This window comes from Aotus nancymaae, unplaced genomic scaffold (genome assembly GCF_030222135.1).
Source record: "Aotus nancymaae isolate 86718 unplaced genomic scaffold, 86718_ANA_hifiasm-v0.15.2.pri h1tg000010l, whole genome shotgun sequence".
NCBI lineage: Eukaryota > Metazoa > Chordata > Mammalia > Primates > Aotidae > Aotus > Aotus nancymaae.
This window is the reverse complement of record NW_026988421.1, coordinates 34,514,029-34,532,339: the sequence shown is the minus strand read 5'-3', so window position 1 is coordinate 34,532,339 and position 18,311 is coordinate 34,514,029. Positions and strand designations below refer to the sequence as shown.

At 39.9% G+C, this 18,311-nt stretch overlaps 1 protein-coding gene across 1 annotated transcript in view; it reads left to right on the top strand.

Moving 5' to 3' along the window:
• CC2D2B (coiled-coil and C2 domain containing 2B) overlaps nucleotides 1-18,311 on the top strand; it is a gene marked incomplete at its 5' end in the record, with an annotated part of 108,712 nt that overhangs the window by 81,854 nt on the left and 8,547 nt on the right. Inside the window, 7 exon segments of the mRNA XM_064374039.1 lie at nucleotides 2,717-2,815; nucleotides 5,093-5,275; nucleotides 5,442-5,639; nucleotides 6,676-6,765; nucleotides 8,953-9,066; nucleotides 12,561-12,695; nucleotides 13,061-13,183. Coding sequence (XP_064230109.1) covers nucleotides 2,717-2,815; nucleotides 5,093-5,275; nucleotides 5,442-5,639; nucleotides 6,676-6,765; nucleotides 8,953-9,066; nucleotides 12,561-12,695; nucleotides 13,061-13,183 — 942 coding nt within the window.

The window sequence follows — 18,311 nt, the reverse complement described above, 5'->3', positions numbered from 1 at the left end:
CATGCAGGTTTGTTATACAGGTAAACTTGTGTCCCGGGGGTTTGTTGTACAGATTATTTCTTCACTCAGGTATTAAGCCTAGTTCCCATCAGCTGTTTTTCCTAATCCTCTCCCACCTCCCACCCTCCACCCTCCAATAGGCCCCAGTGTGTGTTATCCCTCTCTGTGTGTTCATGTGTTCTCATAGTTTAGCTCCCACTTATAAGCGGGAGCATGTGGTATTTGGTTTTCTGTTCCTGTGTTCATTTGCTAAGGATCATGGCCTCCAGCTCCATCCATGTACGGAACCAATTTTAAAGTTAACCTCAATAGAGCTGTAACTATATCTTAGGCAAGGTAGACCTAAAAAGCCTGCAGCATCCCTGGGACTTAGGATGGAAAGATTGATGCAGTTGGGAGCACATCAGTCAGAATTCCAAGGCCTTGATTGCTACAAAGCTACCTAAGTGTACCTGTTATCTTTTAAACTAGAGCAGCACAGTCCATCTGCTTTGCTTTGTTGTTGCTGGTCAGCCTCTGGATTTAAAAGACCCTTCTCATATTCCCTGGTAAGTGGATGGAGTAACTTCTCAAGTACAAAAAGTTGGAAGGGCTCCTAATGTCCAAAGCAGTGGTTATGAACTAAAGGCAGGAATCAGTGTTTTGGCAGCTTTTTTCAAACTTCAGCTATTTTCTTTCACTCTCCCTAGATTCTCTGGCCTTTGGTTGATGAAATGAAAAATATAAGTGGCTAAAAGTGGAGTAGATCATAGGTGCTGCCAATGGGAGGGGTGGTGATGGTGGCAAATGCCAATCCCTTTTATGCCTAATCCCTGCTTCTCCCTACTACAAATATTTTCTCTAAGTTTGAAAATAGTGTTATTGAGGAATAATTAGCATACAATAATCTGCACATATTTAAAGTGTATAATTCGACAAGTTTTGGTGTATATATACACCAACGAAACCATCAATACAATTAAGATAATAAACATATCCATTACCCTCAGGTACCCCCCTGCTCTGTTGGTGTATCCACCTCCCGCCCGCAACCAGTGATCTGTGTTCTGTCACTATCGTTTCTATTTTCTAGAATTTTATAGAAATGGAATCCTATGGTATGTGCTCTTTTTTTGTTTTGCTTCTTTTACTCAGAAAAATTATTTTCAGATTAATTCATGTTGTAGTGTTTAACAAATAGTTCATTTCTTTTATTATATAGCAATATTCCATTGATAAATATGCATTTCATTGCTTGTTTATATGTTCACCTGTTGATGGGCATTTAGGTTGTTTGCATATTTTGACTATTATAAATAAAGCTGTCATAAATATTTGTGTAAAGTCTTTTTATAGACAAATGCTTTCATTTCTCTTAGTAAATAGAAATAGCTGGATATTATGGTAAATGGATATTTAAGAAACTACTAAACTGTTTTCTAAAGTGATTGTACCACTTTTTATGCCCATCAGTAATGCAGGGGACTTCCATTTCTTTCACTTTCTTATACTTTGTCAAACTTTGAACTTTAGCCATTCTAATAAGTGTGTGGTGGTTTCTCACTGTAGTTTTAATTTGCATTTCCTAATGACTAATGGTGTTGGGTACCCTTCCATGTAAATATTTATTTGCCATTTATATATCTTCTTTGGTGAAGTGTCTGTTCACGTCTTTTGTCTATTTTTAAAATTGGGTTATTATTATTGAATTTTGGGGTCCTTTGTATTCAAGTCCTTTGTCAGATACATGATTTGCAAATATTTTCTCCCAGTATATAGCTTATCTTTTAATTTTCTTAACAGTGTCTTTTGAAGAGCAAGGTTTTTAATTTTGAGGAAGTCAAATTTATCAACTTGCTTTTGATGTCATATTTTTTAGCTCTGTATTTTGCAACTCTGTTTCTAAGTTCATACATGTTTACAGGTATATTTTTTTGATGAATTGATTTCTGTATCAGTATAATTTCTCTCTCTTTATTCCTCGTTATATTTCTTATTTTTAAATATGCTTTTTTGTCTGTTATAGTCACTCAGCTTTCTTTTAGTTAGTTTTGTATATCTTTATTTTCTTTTAAGCTGTGTCTTTATATTAAAAATGGGTTTTCTCTAGACAACACAGTTGAGTCTTGCTTTTTTTTCCACTCTGACAATCTCTGCCTTTGAATGTACGACCGTTGACATTTTGTATAATTGTTAACCTGGCTGGGTACCATCTTCCCATTTATCTTCTGCTTATCCCAACTATTCTTTATTCTTTTTTCCTGCCTTCTTTTGGATTGATGGAATACTTTATGATTTCATCTTATCTCCACTATTGGCTTATTAGCTATACTTGTTTGTTTTCCTAACTGTTGCTCTCAGGTTTACAATATACTGTTTAGTTTACTACAAACTATCTGTACATAATATAGTAGCACTTCACATACAGTGTAAGAGCAGGATCCTATAATATAATGCCTCCGTTTCCCCCTCCTTGCATTGTGCTAGTATTGTCATACATTCTACTTTACACAAGTCATAAACTCTGCAACAGATAATTTTCTCCCAGACTATTATTTTTTGCTTTAAGTAGTTATCTTTTAAAGAAATTTAAAAGCAAGAAAAATGTATCTTTTCTATTTACCTTTTGGGTTCTTTTTTAAAAGAAAGAGAATGACTTTTTATATTTACTTATGAGTTTGTAAAACTATTCATCACATGATATTAAGTAGGTAATAAAAATTATGTATCTTCCTAGGATCACTGTCTCAAGAGCTGTAGTGTTCACTCATATATAAGAAAGAATTGGCTTGGATCCATTGTCTTCCCTTTTTCTGCTCTTCTGCAACAATCTGAGGTAAGACAAAATGGTTATTTGCTAATTATTCTAACTTTTGACCTCTGGCTAATAGTAACACTTTCTGTTGTCTTTGAATCAGACTCTGTGATTGGCAGGCTGGTAGGTCAGTTAAGATGATCCTGTATTAGAATGTTCTGGACTTTTGAAGTGTTTGAACTGTCTCTAGAACAGAGGGTACCCACAAATTTATTTCTTATATCTTTACAACGTTCACTAACAAAGAATAGGACAGCTAGTCTTAGATCTTAAAGCAACATTTGTATTTGCATGTAAGAGTTCTATAAGATTAGATTCATAAAACATTCTGATTAATGGTGTTGCTTTGTAATCACGGGTCCCAGGAGTTTCAGCTTGTCAACACTGTTTATTGATAATGGTAAGACCTATGATTTGTACCTGGTCTCTGTGAGACCCTCAGAGGGCTCTGCTGTTGGGTTATTATGTAGCAGGAGAATGCCTACATGACTAGCAAAGTAGAAAAGCACCAGCCCAGACTCCACTGTTACTTCTTCACTAAGTGATGTTAGGTAAGGCACTTGACACCTGTGGCGCCATGCCAGACACTGGAAAGTGAAAATTCAGAAATGAATTTTTTACCTCAGTGAGTTCACTGTCTATGAAATAAAACTAACATTTCAGTACAATGTGATAATGCTGTAGTACTTTGATAGAGGCATGAGATCGGTACATGGGAACATACAGTAGGGAGTACTTTACTCTCCCTGGGTTGCAGGTGGTAACGCAGGGGTAGTAGTTCAGAGAGTTTGGTAGGTAAGAGGAGACTAAGGAGGAAAATGAAAGATCAAAGAAGACTTTACCTAGGTGATAACTTTTGAATTAAGTCCTTAAAGATGAATTTGTCAAGGAAACAAGGGCTTGACAAATTTGTCAAGCAAATAAGGGGTTAAATTAGATTGCCTTTTGCTACACTGCTTTTCCTTCCTGGGTTTCTTCCTGCCTATGTGTCCTGACACCCAATTTCCAAGGAGAAAACAGTGCTCTCAGATTTATTTCAGAGACAATCTTTTAAAAAATATATACAAATACTAGCTCCTTTCCTTGTCAAGGATTGTGAGCCCTGTTGATTAATTACAGGAAGTTACCACTGTAGAGTCTCACAATAGTACACAAATGGCTGCCATTGTATACCAGTTAAAGTGTTAATGAAGTTTCTGTTCTTACTACCTGGCTGTCATGTTACCAACTAAAGCTATTGGTAAGAAAGTAGGAAAGAAGGAATATCAGGTAGGAGAGTAGAGGTGCCTGTACAACGTGCAGTCACATGAAGTCATGCTGTTGCGTGTTGCAAAGAACAGTAATAGGAATATACATTGTTGAAGGTACAGCTACAGGGCTTCCTATGTTTATAAGTCCCTGTGGACATTGCTCAGTCTCATGCCAGACTATAGGATACAGAGGTGGTTAAGAGTGTGAGCTTCAAAGGTGGACACATCTGGGTTGTAATCCTGGTTCCACTACTTACTAGTTTTGTGGTCTTGCATAAATACTTCAATTCTCTTACCCTCAGTTTCCTTATTTGTGAAATGGAGATAAGGGCAGTGTCTACTCCACTGAATGATGCAATCTACATCAAGCACTTGGCACAGGGTTTTGCACATGGTAAACACTCAGTAACTATTAGTCATCATGTTTTTTGGAGACAGCGTCTCACTGTGTTGCCCAGGCTGGAATGCAGTGGCACAATCATGGCTTATTGCAGCCTCAACCTCCCGAGCCCAAGTGATCCTCCTACCTCAACCACTTAAGTAGCTGGGACCACAGTATGCACCAACACTCCCGGCTAATGTTTTTTATTATTATAATTTACCTCTTCCCTACACACACACATACACACACACATACACACAATTCCTCCTATGTGGACCTCAGGGTTGTCTTTCTTGCTGTTATGTATTTTCTCTTTCTAGACCCAATACAAAATGTAACATTATCTTTTAGCTTCTTCTCTGGGCCTGAATTGGATTTTCTAAGAGCTTTATCACTGGCATAGTAACTTGCTTTTTTGTTTCGTTCCTTTCTTACTCCTACCCTCTCTACATAGTACATATTAGGCAGGGTCCCAAGGTGTCAAGGGTGCCTATGAGCACATCACTACAGAGGACCTGCCCATTCCTGGGCAAGTACAAATGACTAGAAGCCCCTGCATGCAAGTAAGCATGCTTTCTGTGATGGAGAGGACTCTGCTGGGCTATAATATTTGACTGATGTTTATTTTCATCATGAATAATCCATTATACTGATATGCTCTTTCAGATTAGTGGAACATTTCAAGTAACTATTCCACCAGTTTTGCTTGGGTATACTTGGAGTATTACTTATGTATTTCCTAGAGAAGATTCCAATGAACAGAATTTAAAAGAATGTACATTCTTAAATATTTTTGCTACCATTGAACCTCAAATATCATATGTCACCTATAATCCAACACTAGATAAGGTAGGTTTTACATTGAATTTCTTTTATATATATCATCAAAGAAGTATGAAGTACTTTAAAAAACAATAATAATAATTTCAAAGCTGGCAAACATAAACATTGGTTCTTGATATTTCCTGTGGGAACAATATAGCACAATGTTGAAATACTTTAAATTTGATTCTAGTTTTTAGATCAAACAGAGGTCTTGCAGAGAGCACAGATTTTTAAAAAGAATTGTAAGGCAATCTTTCCCAACCGAAGAATTGTAACTACTGTTTTTAATGATGAAGGGATACAGTTCTTAGTCACAAGATATATCAAGGCATTAAATCCACCTCAGCAACTTCTGGATATATTTCTTCACGATTCTAATGCAACACTTGTAAGTTGTAATTATTTTTAACAGCTTCATTATGATTGAAGAGCATCTGTGAAGAATCACTTTTACCTTTTGTGTATTTGGTTTCAGTCTAGTGCATTGTTTGTCCTCAGAGTATTTGTACTATTTGTGAGTTATAAAGCTCCCTTAGCTGAACCCCTTAAACCAAAATCAAAACTTCTAATTTAGATTGGTTTTTGCTACACTGCTTTTCCATTATGGGTTTTCTTCTTGCCTGTGTGTTCTGACATCTAGGATCCAAGGAGGCAACAGTCCTCTCAGATCTATTACAAAGACCATCTTTATCTTTTAAAAAATTTATACAAATCATAGCTCTTTTGCTTGTCAAGGATTGTGAGACTTGTTTATTAATTGCATGAAGTCACCAGTGTAGAGGGTCATAATAGTGCATAAATGGCAGCAATTGAATATCAGTTAAAATGTTAATGAACTTCCTATGTTAACTCATTGTTTTGCACCCTTTCTCTTTTCCTAGATTAGTCTGAATCTTTGTCTCCAGCACTATAGGGAAAAAATCCATAGTACAGTTTCTATTGTTTGAGAAAGCACACTGTACTACTTTAATATCTCCTGGCGGTAGCAGCTTATTATAAAGTTATATTCACTAAAATAATTCTGATAGATTTTGAACCAAAAAGTAATAAAACCTTTGCTGTGCTTCAAGATCTTAAAAATTTTTAACAGTTGTACTTTAAAGTACATGTTTAATGTGGATACATATTGCAATATTTAAAATATTAGTAATTTATTACAATAAAATATAATGGTTGCATGCACCTTGTGCAGTCAGGCCAACTTGGGCTCAGTTTCCCAGAGACTTCACGTATTGTATTAGCCATGGAACCCAGGGCAAGTTATTTTATTGCTCCAAGCTTCTTTCCTCTTCTGTAATACTAGAATAATAATAGTGTCTGCTTTTAAAGGCTTAGAGTATATGCTAAATGAGATAATGCATGTAAAGCATTGTGCTCAGGGATGGACATACGTACACACTCAGTAGATGTTAATATTATTCTAGGACCTCATTGCTCGATTTGTATCTTTGATTCCTTTTATGCCTAATACACCAGATGAAAATGATGGTTCTGATATATGGATGACATCGGAGGTAACAAATTACATTTTATAATTAAAATGTATAGTATTTCTTTTAAGGAAGCCTTTTAAAAATATTATGTATTTCTGTATTACTTTGCCTTGTGAAGTTTAAAAGTATTTGATACTTTTATACATCATCTTCAGTTTTATAACAGTCTATGGACATAATTCATAAAGACCAAAAATCTTTTCAAGATTCTAAGTGGTAGCTCATAAATATTTTGACTCAATGGGAATTCCAGGAGTATAATATTATGCCATCCTCCAGAGAGCAATATAACTGTCACTATGGGGTTGGTCAGACCCTGAAGTCTTGTGCAAGTGCTGTCACTTCCCCAAAGCTTTCCCCCATCGCCCCCATCTGAGTGAAGAGCTCATACAGCAGTGTTCTTCCTTGGCACTTGGATTAAAGCCTGATTGCCAAATAAAATACAGGCCCCATGCAATATTCAGGACAAACTTATAATAAGAAATGATTTGTTGTTTATCTGAAATTCAAATCTAACTGGGCATCCTATAAATTCTTTTCTAAGTTTGGCAACCCTAAGTAGAGCATTTCTTCCATTTTAGCTTAAATTATATTTCGTTACTAATGTGTGGACTGCACACCCATACCCATGTATGTACATCCCAATTGTATTCAGGGGTATTATGATCCTGCAGAACATTGAAAGAGGCTGAGCTAAAAATAATCATCCAAGAACATACTAGTTCCCCTGCATCCCCCACAATCCAAGCAATGCACATAGCTAAGCAGTTACTGCAGGCTTGGGATTCCTCATGTCTTCTCATTGACACAAACTGTTCAGCCACAGGATGCCCATGAGTGTACGACTGATTCGATTTCACAAGAAAAGAGTTATTTTCTCTCACCTAACACACAGTCTTTGGAGTAAAATGAACAAACAAAAAACCTTGGTTCAAATCCTGGATCAAAAACTTAATAGATGTGTGACCTAAGATAAGTTAATTAACCTTTTTGGACCTCAATTTCCTCATTGTGTCATACAGGAGTTTAAAAAAGACTAAATGTAGTAACATACAAAGCATCTGGACCTCAGGAAAACTTAGTTTCCAACTATCATCATCTCCCTCCTCTTCTCATATTCTGCCCTTAGCTCACCTAGTCACACTGTTCTTTCAGAAGGGCCTCCTTAACTATCCTCCCTAACCCCCATCCTTCACCATCACGCTCAGCCAATGCACACTGATAGGGCCATATCAGTTGTTAAAAACATTGCAATGCTTCCATACTGATTGGCAAATAGTCACTGCCATGAGTTCTCTAGCTCCCTAACCCTTACCCCCACCTCCCTGGCCCCCACAGCCCCTTCTCTCAGACTGTATTGAACTAGAGAGCACATGTCCCATTTAAATGTTGTAGCCATTAGTCAGCAAGAAATGTTGCCATCTGAACATTTGGACCCAGGTCTTTGCTAGAGGTTTTTTTATTTTTCAACAGAAGCCAGAGTTTTATATGAAAATTTCCTCTCTTTTTTTTTTTGACATTCTGGGAGCAAACAAACAAACAAACAAACAAACAAACAAACCACACCTGTAGACTAGAACTAGGTCACAGACCGCCAGTCTTCTACTTCTGCTATACTTTTTCTCTCCTGCCATATTGCTGCGCTTTACTGGATAATCTCTATTTGATCTGTTACACCCTGCTCAGCTGTTCAGCTCTTTCAGTTGAAGAAGTTTCAGTCACTCTTCCTGATTAAGATCCAACTCAGATCCCTTCCTTTCTCTGAGTTGAGAGTACTCTATTGGTACAGGACAGGATGTAGCTCCACAGCCCAAAGAATCACTTCCTACAAACACTATATGATACTCTTTCAGATAAGGTTCCTCAAAATACTAGTCCATATGTCCCTTCTTGCCCAGGGCAATTTAATATTTCTCCTAAACAAAAACATACCATTTTGGATATAGATTGGTCACTCTATACAATATCTATATTAAGTGTCCCATAATAAAGGTGGCCCCAATGCTCCAAGTCAATGTTCTCTTCTTCTAATGCCCCAGCAAAGCCGGAGCTGTCTGCTCTGCTGTCGTCTTAGCAACTTGGTAAAAATAAGTGTGTTTGGAACTGGAGTGAGTAGAGGTACTCCGTATCAGTTGGATGCTTGCATTATTCAACTTGCCTGTCCTTTTTCTTTCTTTTTTCATTCCTATTGCTTTTGCTTTGCCTTAGCGCTGCGTCAGTTTGGCTACTGGAAACAAGGAGGAGCATGCCATCCTTCTCTGTAATTTCTTTCTGTATTTTGGAAAGAAGGCACTGGTCCTCTTGGGAACCTCAGGGTTAGAAGTAAGTGCTGGAGTTCATATTGAAATAATGTAAGCAAAAGGAAATCAGATTTCAGTGGCAAGTTTAGAGGACTTCAAACCCAGGTTTCCATGTCTTCACAAACTAATTTGGAATTTCATGGGCAAGCAATGATTAGTTAAGAAGATAATGCTGGCTCATCAAAATTTCTGCAATGTAAATAGTGATTTCCTTTTGCTTTTCTCCTTTGTAAAAGAGTACTAAAAATAGTGCTATGTCATAGGGGTTACTTGGAATATTACATAACTTAGTACATATTAAGGCACTGAGAGCAGCACCTGGACTGAGTAAAGCTGGTGGTAGTGGTGGTGATGTAGCAATAGTTATAGTAGTAATAGTTATAATATAGTTGTGGCGGCTGTTATCTATCTTTAACACCATAATCATTATATGTTTCTTTCTTTTTTTTTTTTTTGAGATGGAGTTTTACTCTTGTTGCCCAGGCTGGAGTGCAGTTGCATAATCTGAGCTCACTGCAACCTCCACCTCCTGGGTTCAAGTGATTCTTCTGCCTCAGCCTCCTGAATAGCTGGGATTACAGGTGCCTGACACCAAGCCCAGCTAATTTTTTGTATTTTTAGTAGAGTCGGGGTTTCATCATGTTGGCCAGGTGGTCTTGAACTCCTGACCTCGGGTGATCCTCCCTCCTTGGTCTCCCAAAGTGCTGGGATTACAGGTGTGAGCCACCATGCCTGGCTCATCATGTTTCTAATAAGTGTATTTTAGGGTCTGTAAAAAATGATTTTCCTCATACTCCACTGCTGAGGTTTTAATCTTATAAGAAATGAGCCAGGAATTCATGTTTCCCTATCTGAAATGTTTACAGCTTAACTTACATGCTTCTTCTACATTTGTACCATCAGAAAGCTATTCTTTTTGAATTGTTTCTACCCCACCATGAGTATCTTGCTAAGTGTCAGTATTTGCAGTCTTGCCTTATGGTTCTTGTCATCATGATTTATTTCCCTGTATTTTCTTGGCATCACTTATTGTTTCATTGCCAAGTTTCTTAACTGTTAATAAAGGCCTATGGTTCATTCCCTCTATATGATCTCCTGCCATATTTTTAAATGCCACTAGATGGCAGTAAACAGTCAATAATATTTTGGCAACTATTTGGGTTAGTACCTGTGGCCCAGCACTGCCAGAGGTAGCCGTGCACAGTTTCAACTCAGCCATGTGGTTAAGGTAAAGCCTCCTCTTTACTATAAAGACAATGAGCACAGAGACCAAGAGCAAGGGCTGTGGAGTAAAGGAGAGCAGACTGCACAGTGTAGTGTTAAGAATATGGGTTTGGGGGACAGTCAGACACAGGTTTAAAACGCAGCGATTGCTGAGCATGGTGGCTCATGCCTATAATCCCAGAACTTTGGGAGGCTGAGGAAGGAGGATTGCTTGAGTTCAGGAGTTCAAGACCAGCCTGGACTACATAGGAAGACCCCCACCTCTACAATAAGTAAATAAATAAATAAGCCAGGCATAGTGGCACATACCTGTGGTCCCACATACTTAGAAGACTGAGGAGGGAGGATCTCTTGAGCCCAGGAGGTTGAGGCTGCAGTGAGCTATAATAGCACCATTGCACTCCAACCTGGGCAACAGAATGAGACCCTGCCACATACACAGACAAAAAAAAACCCAGCAATGCCACTAACTATATGATCTCAGCCTTGTTTACTTTTCTGAGCCTCAGTTACCTCTTCATGAAGCAGGAATAATGCCATTTATGGGCTCTTTTGACAAGCTCCTTAACCTCTGATTCTTTATCTGAAAGATGAGCATAATAATCACCCCTTCTTCCCAGAATTTGGAGTGAATGAAAGTGAGAAAGTTAGTGTTAATTCTTAGCATAGTATCTGGTGCACATAGATACTCAATAAGTGTTAAATAGTATTATTATTATTATGATTATTCAGACACAGAGTCTTGCTCTGTTGCCCAGGCTGGAATGCAGTGGTGCGATTTCAGCTTACTGGAAACTCTGCCTCCTGGGTTCAAGCAATTCTCTGCCTCAGTCTCCTGAGTAGCTGGGATTATAGGTGCCCATCACCATGCCTGGCTAATTTTTGTATTTTTTTTTGAGACGGAGTTTCGCTCTTGTTACCCAGGCTGGAGTGCAATGGCTCGATCTCAGCTAACTGCAACCTCCGCCCCCCAGGTTCAGGCAATTCTCCTGCCTCAGCCTCCTGAGTAGCTGGGATTACAGGCTGCACCACCATGCCCAGCTAATTTTTTGTATTTTTAGTAGAAATGGGGTTTCACCGTGTTGACCAGGATAATCTCTATCTCTTGACCTCGTGATCTACCGGCCTCGGCCTCCCAAAGTGCTGGGATTACAGGTGTGAGCCACCGTGCCTGGCCCATTCTTGTATTTTTAATAGAGACGGGGTTTCACCATCTTGGCCACGTTGGTCTTGAACTGCTGACCTTGTGATCCACCTGCCTTGGCCTTCCAAAGTGCTGGGATTACAGGCATGAGCCACCATGCCCAGCAGTCTCATTATTATTACCTAAATTGTTTTATTATTTGCTAGAATAGGCTTACACTACAAAAGGTCTTATCATTCAGAGTAAAATAATAACAACATAATAACTACTTTTTATTCCTCTGATTTCCTGCATACTTTCCCTTTAGCTTCTAATTCTAAATCTTGTTCCCAAATTTAACTTAATGGCTTTTTAACTTTACTTGGTTTTGTTAGAGCCTTAAGCCAGTTTCCATTTCCTATCTCTGCCTGGTGTTCACCCTCAGTCTCCAAGTATATTCTGACCAAAGCAGGGATAGTTCACATAGCACCTTGTGTGGATTAGACAAAAGTGCCCCTACCTCAAAACACTGTAGTACTATCTATTGGGAAATCCTTGTAATACACTGATTTGTTAAAACAACAGCTGTGTTGCCATCAGGGCACACTCTGCAGAACCATATATGGCAGCACTGGCTCACAAGTTCTTTCATCTGAATCCTCATGCTAACCTGGGGCTGAGGATTTCTGGAGCTTTGGGGGGTTTTTTTGTTTGTTTTCCAAAGAAAATTTAAAAGCCCTCAAAAAAGCTTTTATCTGTTTTTGTTGTTTGTTTGTTGTTGAGACAGGATCTCACTCTGTCACCCAGGCTATAGGCCAGTGGCATTATCACAGCTCATTGCAGCCTCAATTCTAAGGCTCAAGTGATCCTCCCACCTCAGCCTCCCAAGTAGCTAGGACTACAGGTGTATACCGCTGTGCCCAGCAAATTTTTAAGTTTTTTTTTTTTTTTGTGGTAGATACAGGGTCTCCTTATGTTGCCCAGGCCAATCTCAAACTCCTGTGCTCAAGCAATCCTCCTACCTCAGCCTCCCAAAGATCCAGGATTACAGGCATAAACCACTACACTCAGCTAAAAAGGGCTTTAGAAATCAGAATAATCAGAGTATAATTTCCATATACAGAAATAACTTAAATCCACCAAAAATTACTTTCTTTTTTCTCGTACAGGGACATGTGGCTTATGTATTAACTCAAGAAACTAATGAATATTTGCTTTGGAATCCATCAACTGGCCAATGTTATAAGCAGTTTGACCCATTTTGTCCCTTAAAAAGTGTAGATTGTTTGTTTGATGATAGAAATGTAAGTACATGGGGGAGAAAAGATCTTGAGTTATCTCCTCAAAAGTCACTCTGCCTACACCCTAGAATCACCTGGGGAACTTTACATATAGATATTCTATCAGATTCTCTAGGGCATGAGACTGGGGCAATCTTTTATCCCTAAAGCTCCTCCAGGTGATTGTGTAATGCCTTAAAGGATGAGAACCAATGAGGTAGTCTAATGATCATGAAACCCTAGAATCTCTTTATCTCCTGCCTCAGACCTCCCCTGGGATTCAGCCACTTCATTGAGTAGTAAGACTGTAAAATTTTGCTCCTTCCTTACCAACGATGGGCCTTGTGTTCCCATGGACCTACACTAATTTTATGTTAATGTTTTCATAGGTCTGGTTTAATATTCAACAAAGTAATACACCAATGGCTGTGTTTTTTGACTACTCAAAGGAAAGTTTCTGGAAGCCATTGCTTCCAAAAAATGTTCAAGGGACAAAAGTACAAAGCATACAGGTAAATCATATTTTTCCACGTGTGTCTGTATCAGAGTTACCACTCATTCTAATCTTTACTAGTTGTGACAGCTCTTGTTATGTTTTATAGTTGATTGCTTACTGAAATATTTGGCAATATTAATCAAAAACTAGTTTTCTCTACCATCCAGCTCATGGCCCCTTTCCCCTACTTGCAGAAAAAATAAATTGTGAAGAAAGTGACATCTCAAATGTAAATTTAGATGCCAAAATAGAATTTAAAAATTTTTCATCATAAAATATAGCATATAATGTTCAAGATGTATAGTAAGTTCTCACTCTGACCTAGCCATCCTGAACCATATCCTTGGTGATGATCAAGTATAAAACTTGGCAAACAAAAAGCTTTCTGGGGCTCCCAACCATGATAGTTATCTCATGGAATAGAAGGATAGAAACACTAGTAGTGAGTAAGCTGGAGCAGGGATGGCAGCAAGGTCTGAAAATGCTTCTCGAAAGCTAGAGAACCAGAGCAAGCATTACTTTTTAAAGACAGGGACTGTGGTGGGGCTACTTTTACTCCCTTGTTTTTGAAAGAAGATGAGAAGGAAAGCTGTAGACTCACTGCTTGGGGCTCAGGAGGCAGGAGACCAAGAAGTAACCCAGTCATTACATAGCTTGGCCAATGGATCTGTGACATACTCAGTATTACTTTGAGAAGGCAGTAGAAATACCATGTCAACACCTGTTTCTGGATTGAGGGCCAAGCTGTGGCAGGGTGTAGGCAATTGCAAAGTCCACAAATGAGGAGACAGGAGCCCAGAGGGAGGGAGAGAGAAAGAGAGAGAGAGGATAAGAGAGAGAAAAAGAACAGTAGAAAAATTAGGCAAAAGACAATTCATAGAAGCAGTAGCTTAAGTGCTAAACCTCCTCATAATCAAGGAAATACAATTAAAACAAGGAAACCATCACTGGACATGGTGGCTTATGCCTGTAATCTGAACAGTTGGGGGGATCAGCCATGAGGATCACTTGAGGCCAGGAGTTCGAGACCAGCCTGGACAGCATAGCAAAACCCTGTCTCTAAAAATAAAAACAAAAGAATTAGCCAGGCATGGTGATGATGCACACGTGTAGTCCCAGATACTTAGGAGGCTTAGGTGAGAGGACTGTTTGAACCCAGGAAGTTGAGGTTACAGTGAGCTATGATCGCACCACTGCACTCCAGCCTAGGAGCCTAGTGCAAGACCTTGTCTCTAAGATAAATAAATAAGTAAAACAATAAAACTATTCCACATGCATAAAATTGGAAAAAAAAGTGTGATCGTACTAAGTGTTGGCAAAGAGGCAGAGAAGTGGTGACAGCATAATTGATGTAAATGCTTTGGAAAACAATATGGTGATAATACCTGGTAAAGTTGAAGATGCTCAACCTTTGATCTGCCAATTCAAACTTCTCAGTATATACCCCAGAGGAACATTCACAGGAAGACAAGTACAATTTTCATTACAGTATTGCTTGAAATAACAAAAATTTGAAATGGTTCATCAACTGGAAATCAGTACCTGAGTTGTGATGTACTTATACAATGAAATCTTCTATACAGCAGTAAAAGATGAACCAACTGAGCCAATTTACAGTTGTTCCCAATTTGACTGTCCATGCATTACATCAGAATCTCTGAGGGTGGAACCCACGTGCCAGTAGTTTTGAAGGCTCCCCAGTTGATTCCAATGTGCAGTCAAAATTGAAAATCACTAGCCTAGAGTCAGGGATATCTACATGAAAGAATATAAAAAATGTAATGCTGAGAAAAATAAAAAGACATGAAGTGACACATACAGTACAAAACCATTTATGTGGAGTTTGAAAGCTATATATTATTTATGCATATATAGACATGTGGTGATGCAGAAAAGCATTCACGAGAATGATTCAGATTAGAGGTCACTTTTGGGGAGAGAAAAAAAGGAATGAGATCAAGGAGCAGTATACAGAGTATACTCTGTATTCAGAGTATACTTGAATACCAAGTATTCAAGTCTGTTTGTAGTATCTTATTTTTTTTTTAAGTCTAAAACAAAGATGGAAGAATGCAAAGATCAGATGTAGCTAGGCGGTAGTTATGCTAGGTGGATGCTCATTACATTATTCTCTATGTTTGCCTGTATATTCGAGGCAATTCACACTATCAAAAAGAATGTATGGTGGCTGTGGGGGAAGAAATCAAACAGGGCCCAAGTGTATAAAATGATGGGTTTCTGGCTGGGTGTGGTGACTCACACTTGTAAAAACCAGCACTTTGGGAGGTGAGGCAGAGAGATCACTTGAGGTCAGGAGTTCAAGACCAGCCTGGCCAACATGGTAAAATCCCATCTCTACTGAAAATATTAAAAAAAAAAAAAATTAGCTGTTTGGTGGCGCACACCTGCAATCCCAGCTATTCGGGAGGCTGAGGCAGGAGAATCACTTGAGCCTGGGAGGCAGAGGTTACAGTGAGCTGAGATCACACCACTGCACCCCAGTCTGGGCAATTGTGTCACTACACTCCAGTCTGGGATTCCAAAAAAAAAGTAATGGGTTTCTTTCTCCTTCAACATCTCCTTCCCACTCTCAAAGAAGTCACTACTGTCAGAGGTTTCTCATGCATCCTTCTAACATTGTCCATGCAGATGCAAGCATATATAGGTATTTTTATATTTCCTGTTTGAAAAGTCATTTTAAAGATGGGGAAATGTGCTTATCTCATTTGAGCCATCCACATTTAAAGCATGTACAGCCCATTCCTTGCTTTGCCCATCCCAAAGCTGTGACCAAAGCATTGCTGCCTCCTAGGGGGAGAATAATCTATTTTGAGACGAGGTTCTTGTTTCTTTAATGCATATTCATTCTCCTGTCCATTCAGGTGATATTTATTGATTTCCTGCTATGAGCCAGTGTGATGTTAGGTGTAGATACTACAAGGAAAGAGACATGTCTCAGTGTTCTTGGTACTTGTATTCTAGAGGAAGAAACAGAAGGGAACAAGCAAGTGCAGTATAGAGTGATGAATGCTGTTACAGAACATATAATGGTGCTTTGGGGAGCACTCAGCAGGAGGCCCTGAGGGATGGGGGAGTTGTAGGGGCTTCCTGGGAAAAAGTGATGAGAAGCATGAGTGAGGAAGGGTGAGCAGAAGCTGGCCTAGATAAAAGTCAGGAATGAGAATGGTCCCGGCAGATAGCAGGAATAGCGAACAGAAGATCTGTAGTAGCAAGGAGGTATCTGTCCAGGAGCTGAAAGGCCAGGCTGGCCAATGCTGGGGTGAAGAGTCCTGGTGAGAGTTTGGGGCCTTTGTCCTGAGGGCAGTCAGAAGCCAGCATCTCCAAGGCAAGGGCAGCTGTGATCAAAATTGTGTTTGTAAAAGCCACTCTGACTTAGGGCTGAAACTAAAGCCTTCTGCCAAGTTGAATCTATAAATATAAAACTCATAGTTGTGTTTAACTTGTATCTCTATTGACTTCTTTCCTGTGGGTTCATGGCCTTCCATCTGCTGCCTTTCTTTTTTTTTTTTTTTTTTTTTTGAGATGGAGTTTTGCTCTTGTTACCCAGGCTGGAGTGCAATGACACGATCTTGGCTCACCGCAACCTCCGCCTCCTGGGTTCAAGCAATTCTCCTGCCTCTGCCTCCCGAGTAGCTGGGACTACAGGCGTGTGCCACCATGCCCAGCCACTTTTTGTATTTTTTAGTAGAGACGGGGTTTTACCGTGTTGACCAGGATGGTCTCAATCTCTTGACCTCGTGATCCACCCACCTCGGCCTCCCAAAGTGCTGGGATTATAGGTGTGAGCCACTGCACCTGGCCTGCTGCCTTTCTACATACATCCCAGAATAAACCACTATCTAGAGTGAACACTATTACACACAATTGTGAACACAAATCTGAATGTGTGTGAGGAGAATGTGGGTACTCAGAAGTGGTGTTAACAGGGAAATCCCCTTGGAGTTTTAAAGGATATGAGTTCCTAGAAAGAAAGAGGCCTCTTTCTTTGCCAGAAAAGGAAAGGACAAACACACCATAAACTTCTCAAGTCAGCAAAAACCAGGCCTCTTTTTCAGGCCTGAAGGTGGCCTAACTAATCCAGAGGAGTTATCCAGTGTGGGATAGACAGCCATTGGTGACAGTAATCAGGGAATTCCATCTAGCTGTCCCATGCGAGATAGCTGCTGGCTCCTGCAAAATGACATGAAGTCATCCTTCCCTTCCTCAGTATCTCCTGTCTCCTGCCATGCTGCACTGTGGGGCTCCTCCCTGGGCCTGGGACCATCTCTAATGCAGTGCTTCTCCACCATGGCAGACATCAGAGCCAGCAGGGGGTGGGGGAGGAGCTTGTTAAAATGCGGGTTACCTAGGCCTCCTCCCCAGTTTCTGATTCAGTAGGTCTCAGGTGAGAGCCAAGAATTTGTGTTTCCAACAAGTTCCCAGATCTGAGGTTGCCAGTCTGGAGGCCACACTTGGGAACCTAGAGGCCTATCAAATGTTGCCTCCTTCTTACACAACCCTCATTCCACTCACGAGGGGGGAACATCTGTCCCTGTCCCTACAGCTGCCTCTTCCTCAGCTCAGGAATACCCGAAGTAAAAACTGTCTAAACCCAGCCCCTCACTCTTGTCCATGTGAGCCCTGCAAGGAGTTGAAGGTTGGGGTTGGGAAGGAACTTGAGAAGTCCTCCTCTCCTCCCAGCAAATCCTGCCCAGGAAGCGAACTGGAAGAAACGTGGAATAGCACTGTTCCAGGCAAAGGCTTGGAGACAGGGGAGGTTGAAATGGATTCTGTGTGTGTGGGTGTGTGGGTGTGCACGCGCGCACACGCGCGTACACACAAAGAACTGGCTTCTTCCAGCTGAAAGAAACAAATAATCAAAGAAGGAAGATGATCAACCATATTAGAATAATAATAATGTTGGCTGGGCACGGCGGCTCATGCCTATAATCCCAGCACTTTGGGAGGCAGAGGCAGGCAGATTGCCTGAGCTCAGGAGTTTGAGACGAGCCTGAGCAACACAGTGAAACCCCGTCTCTACTAAAATACAAAAAATTAGCCAGGCTTGGCAGCATGCGCCTGTAGTTCCAGCTACTCGGGAGGCTGAGGCAGGAGAATTGCAAGAACCAAGGAGGCGGAGGTTG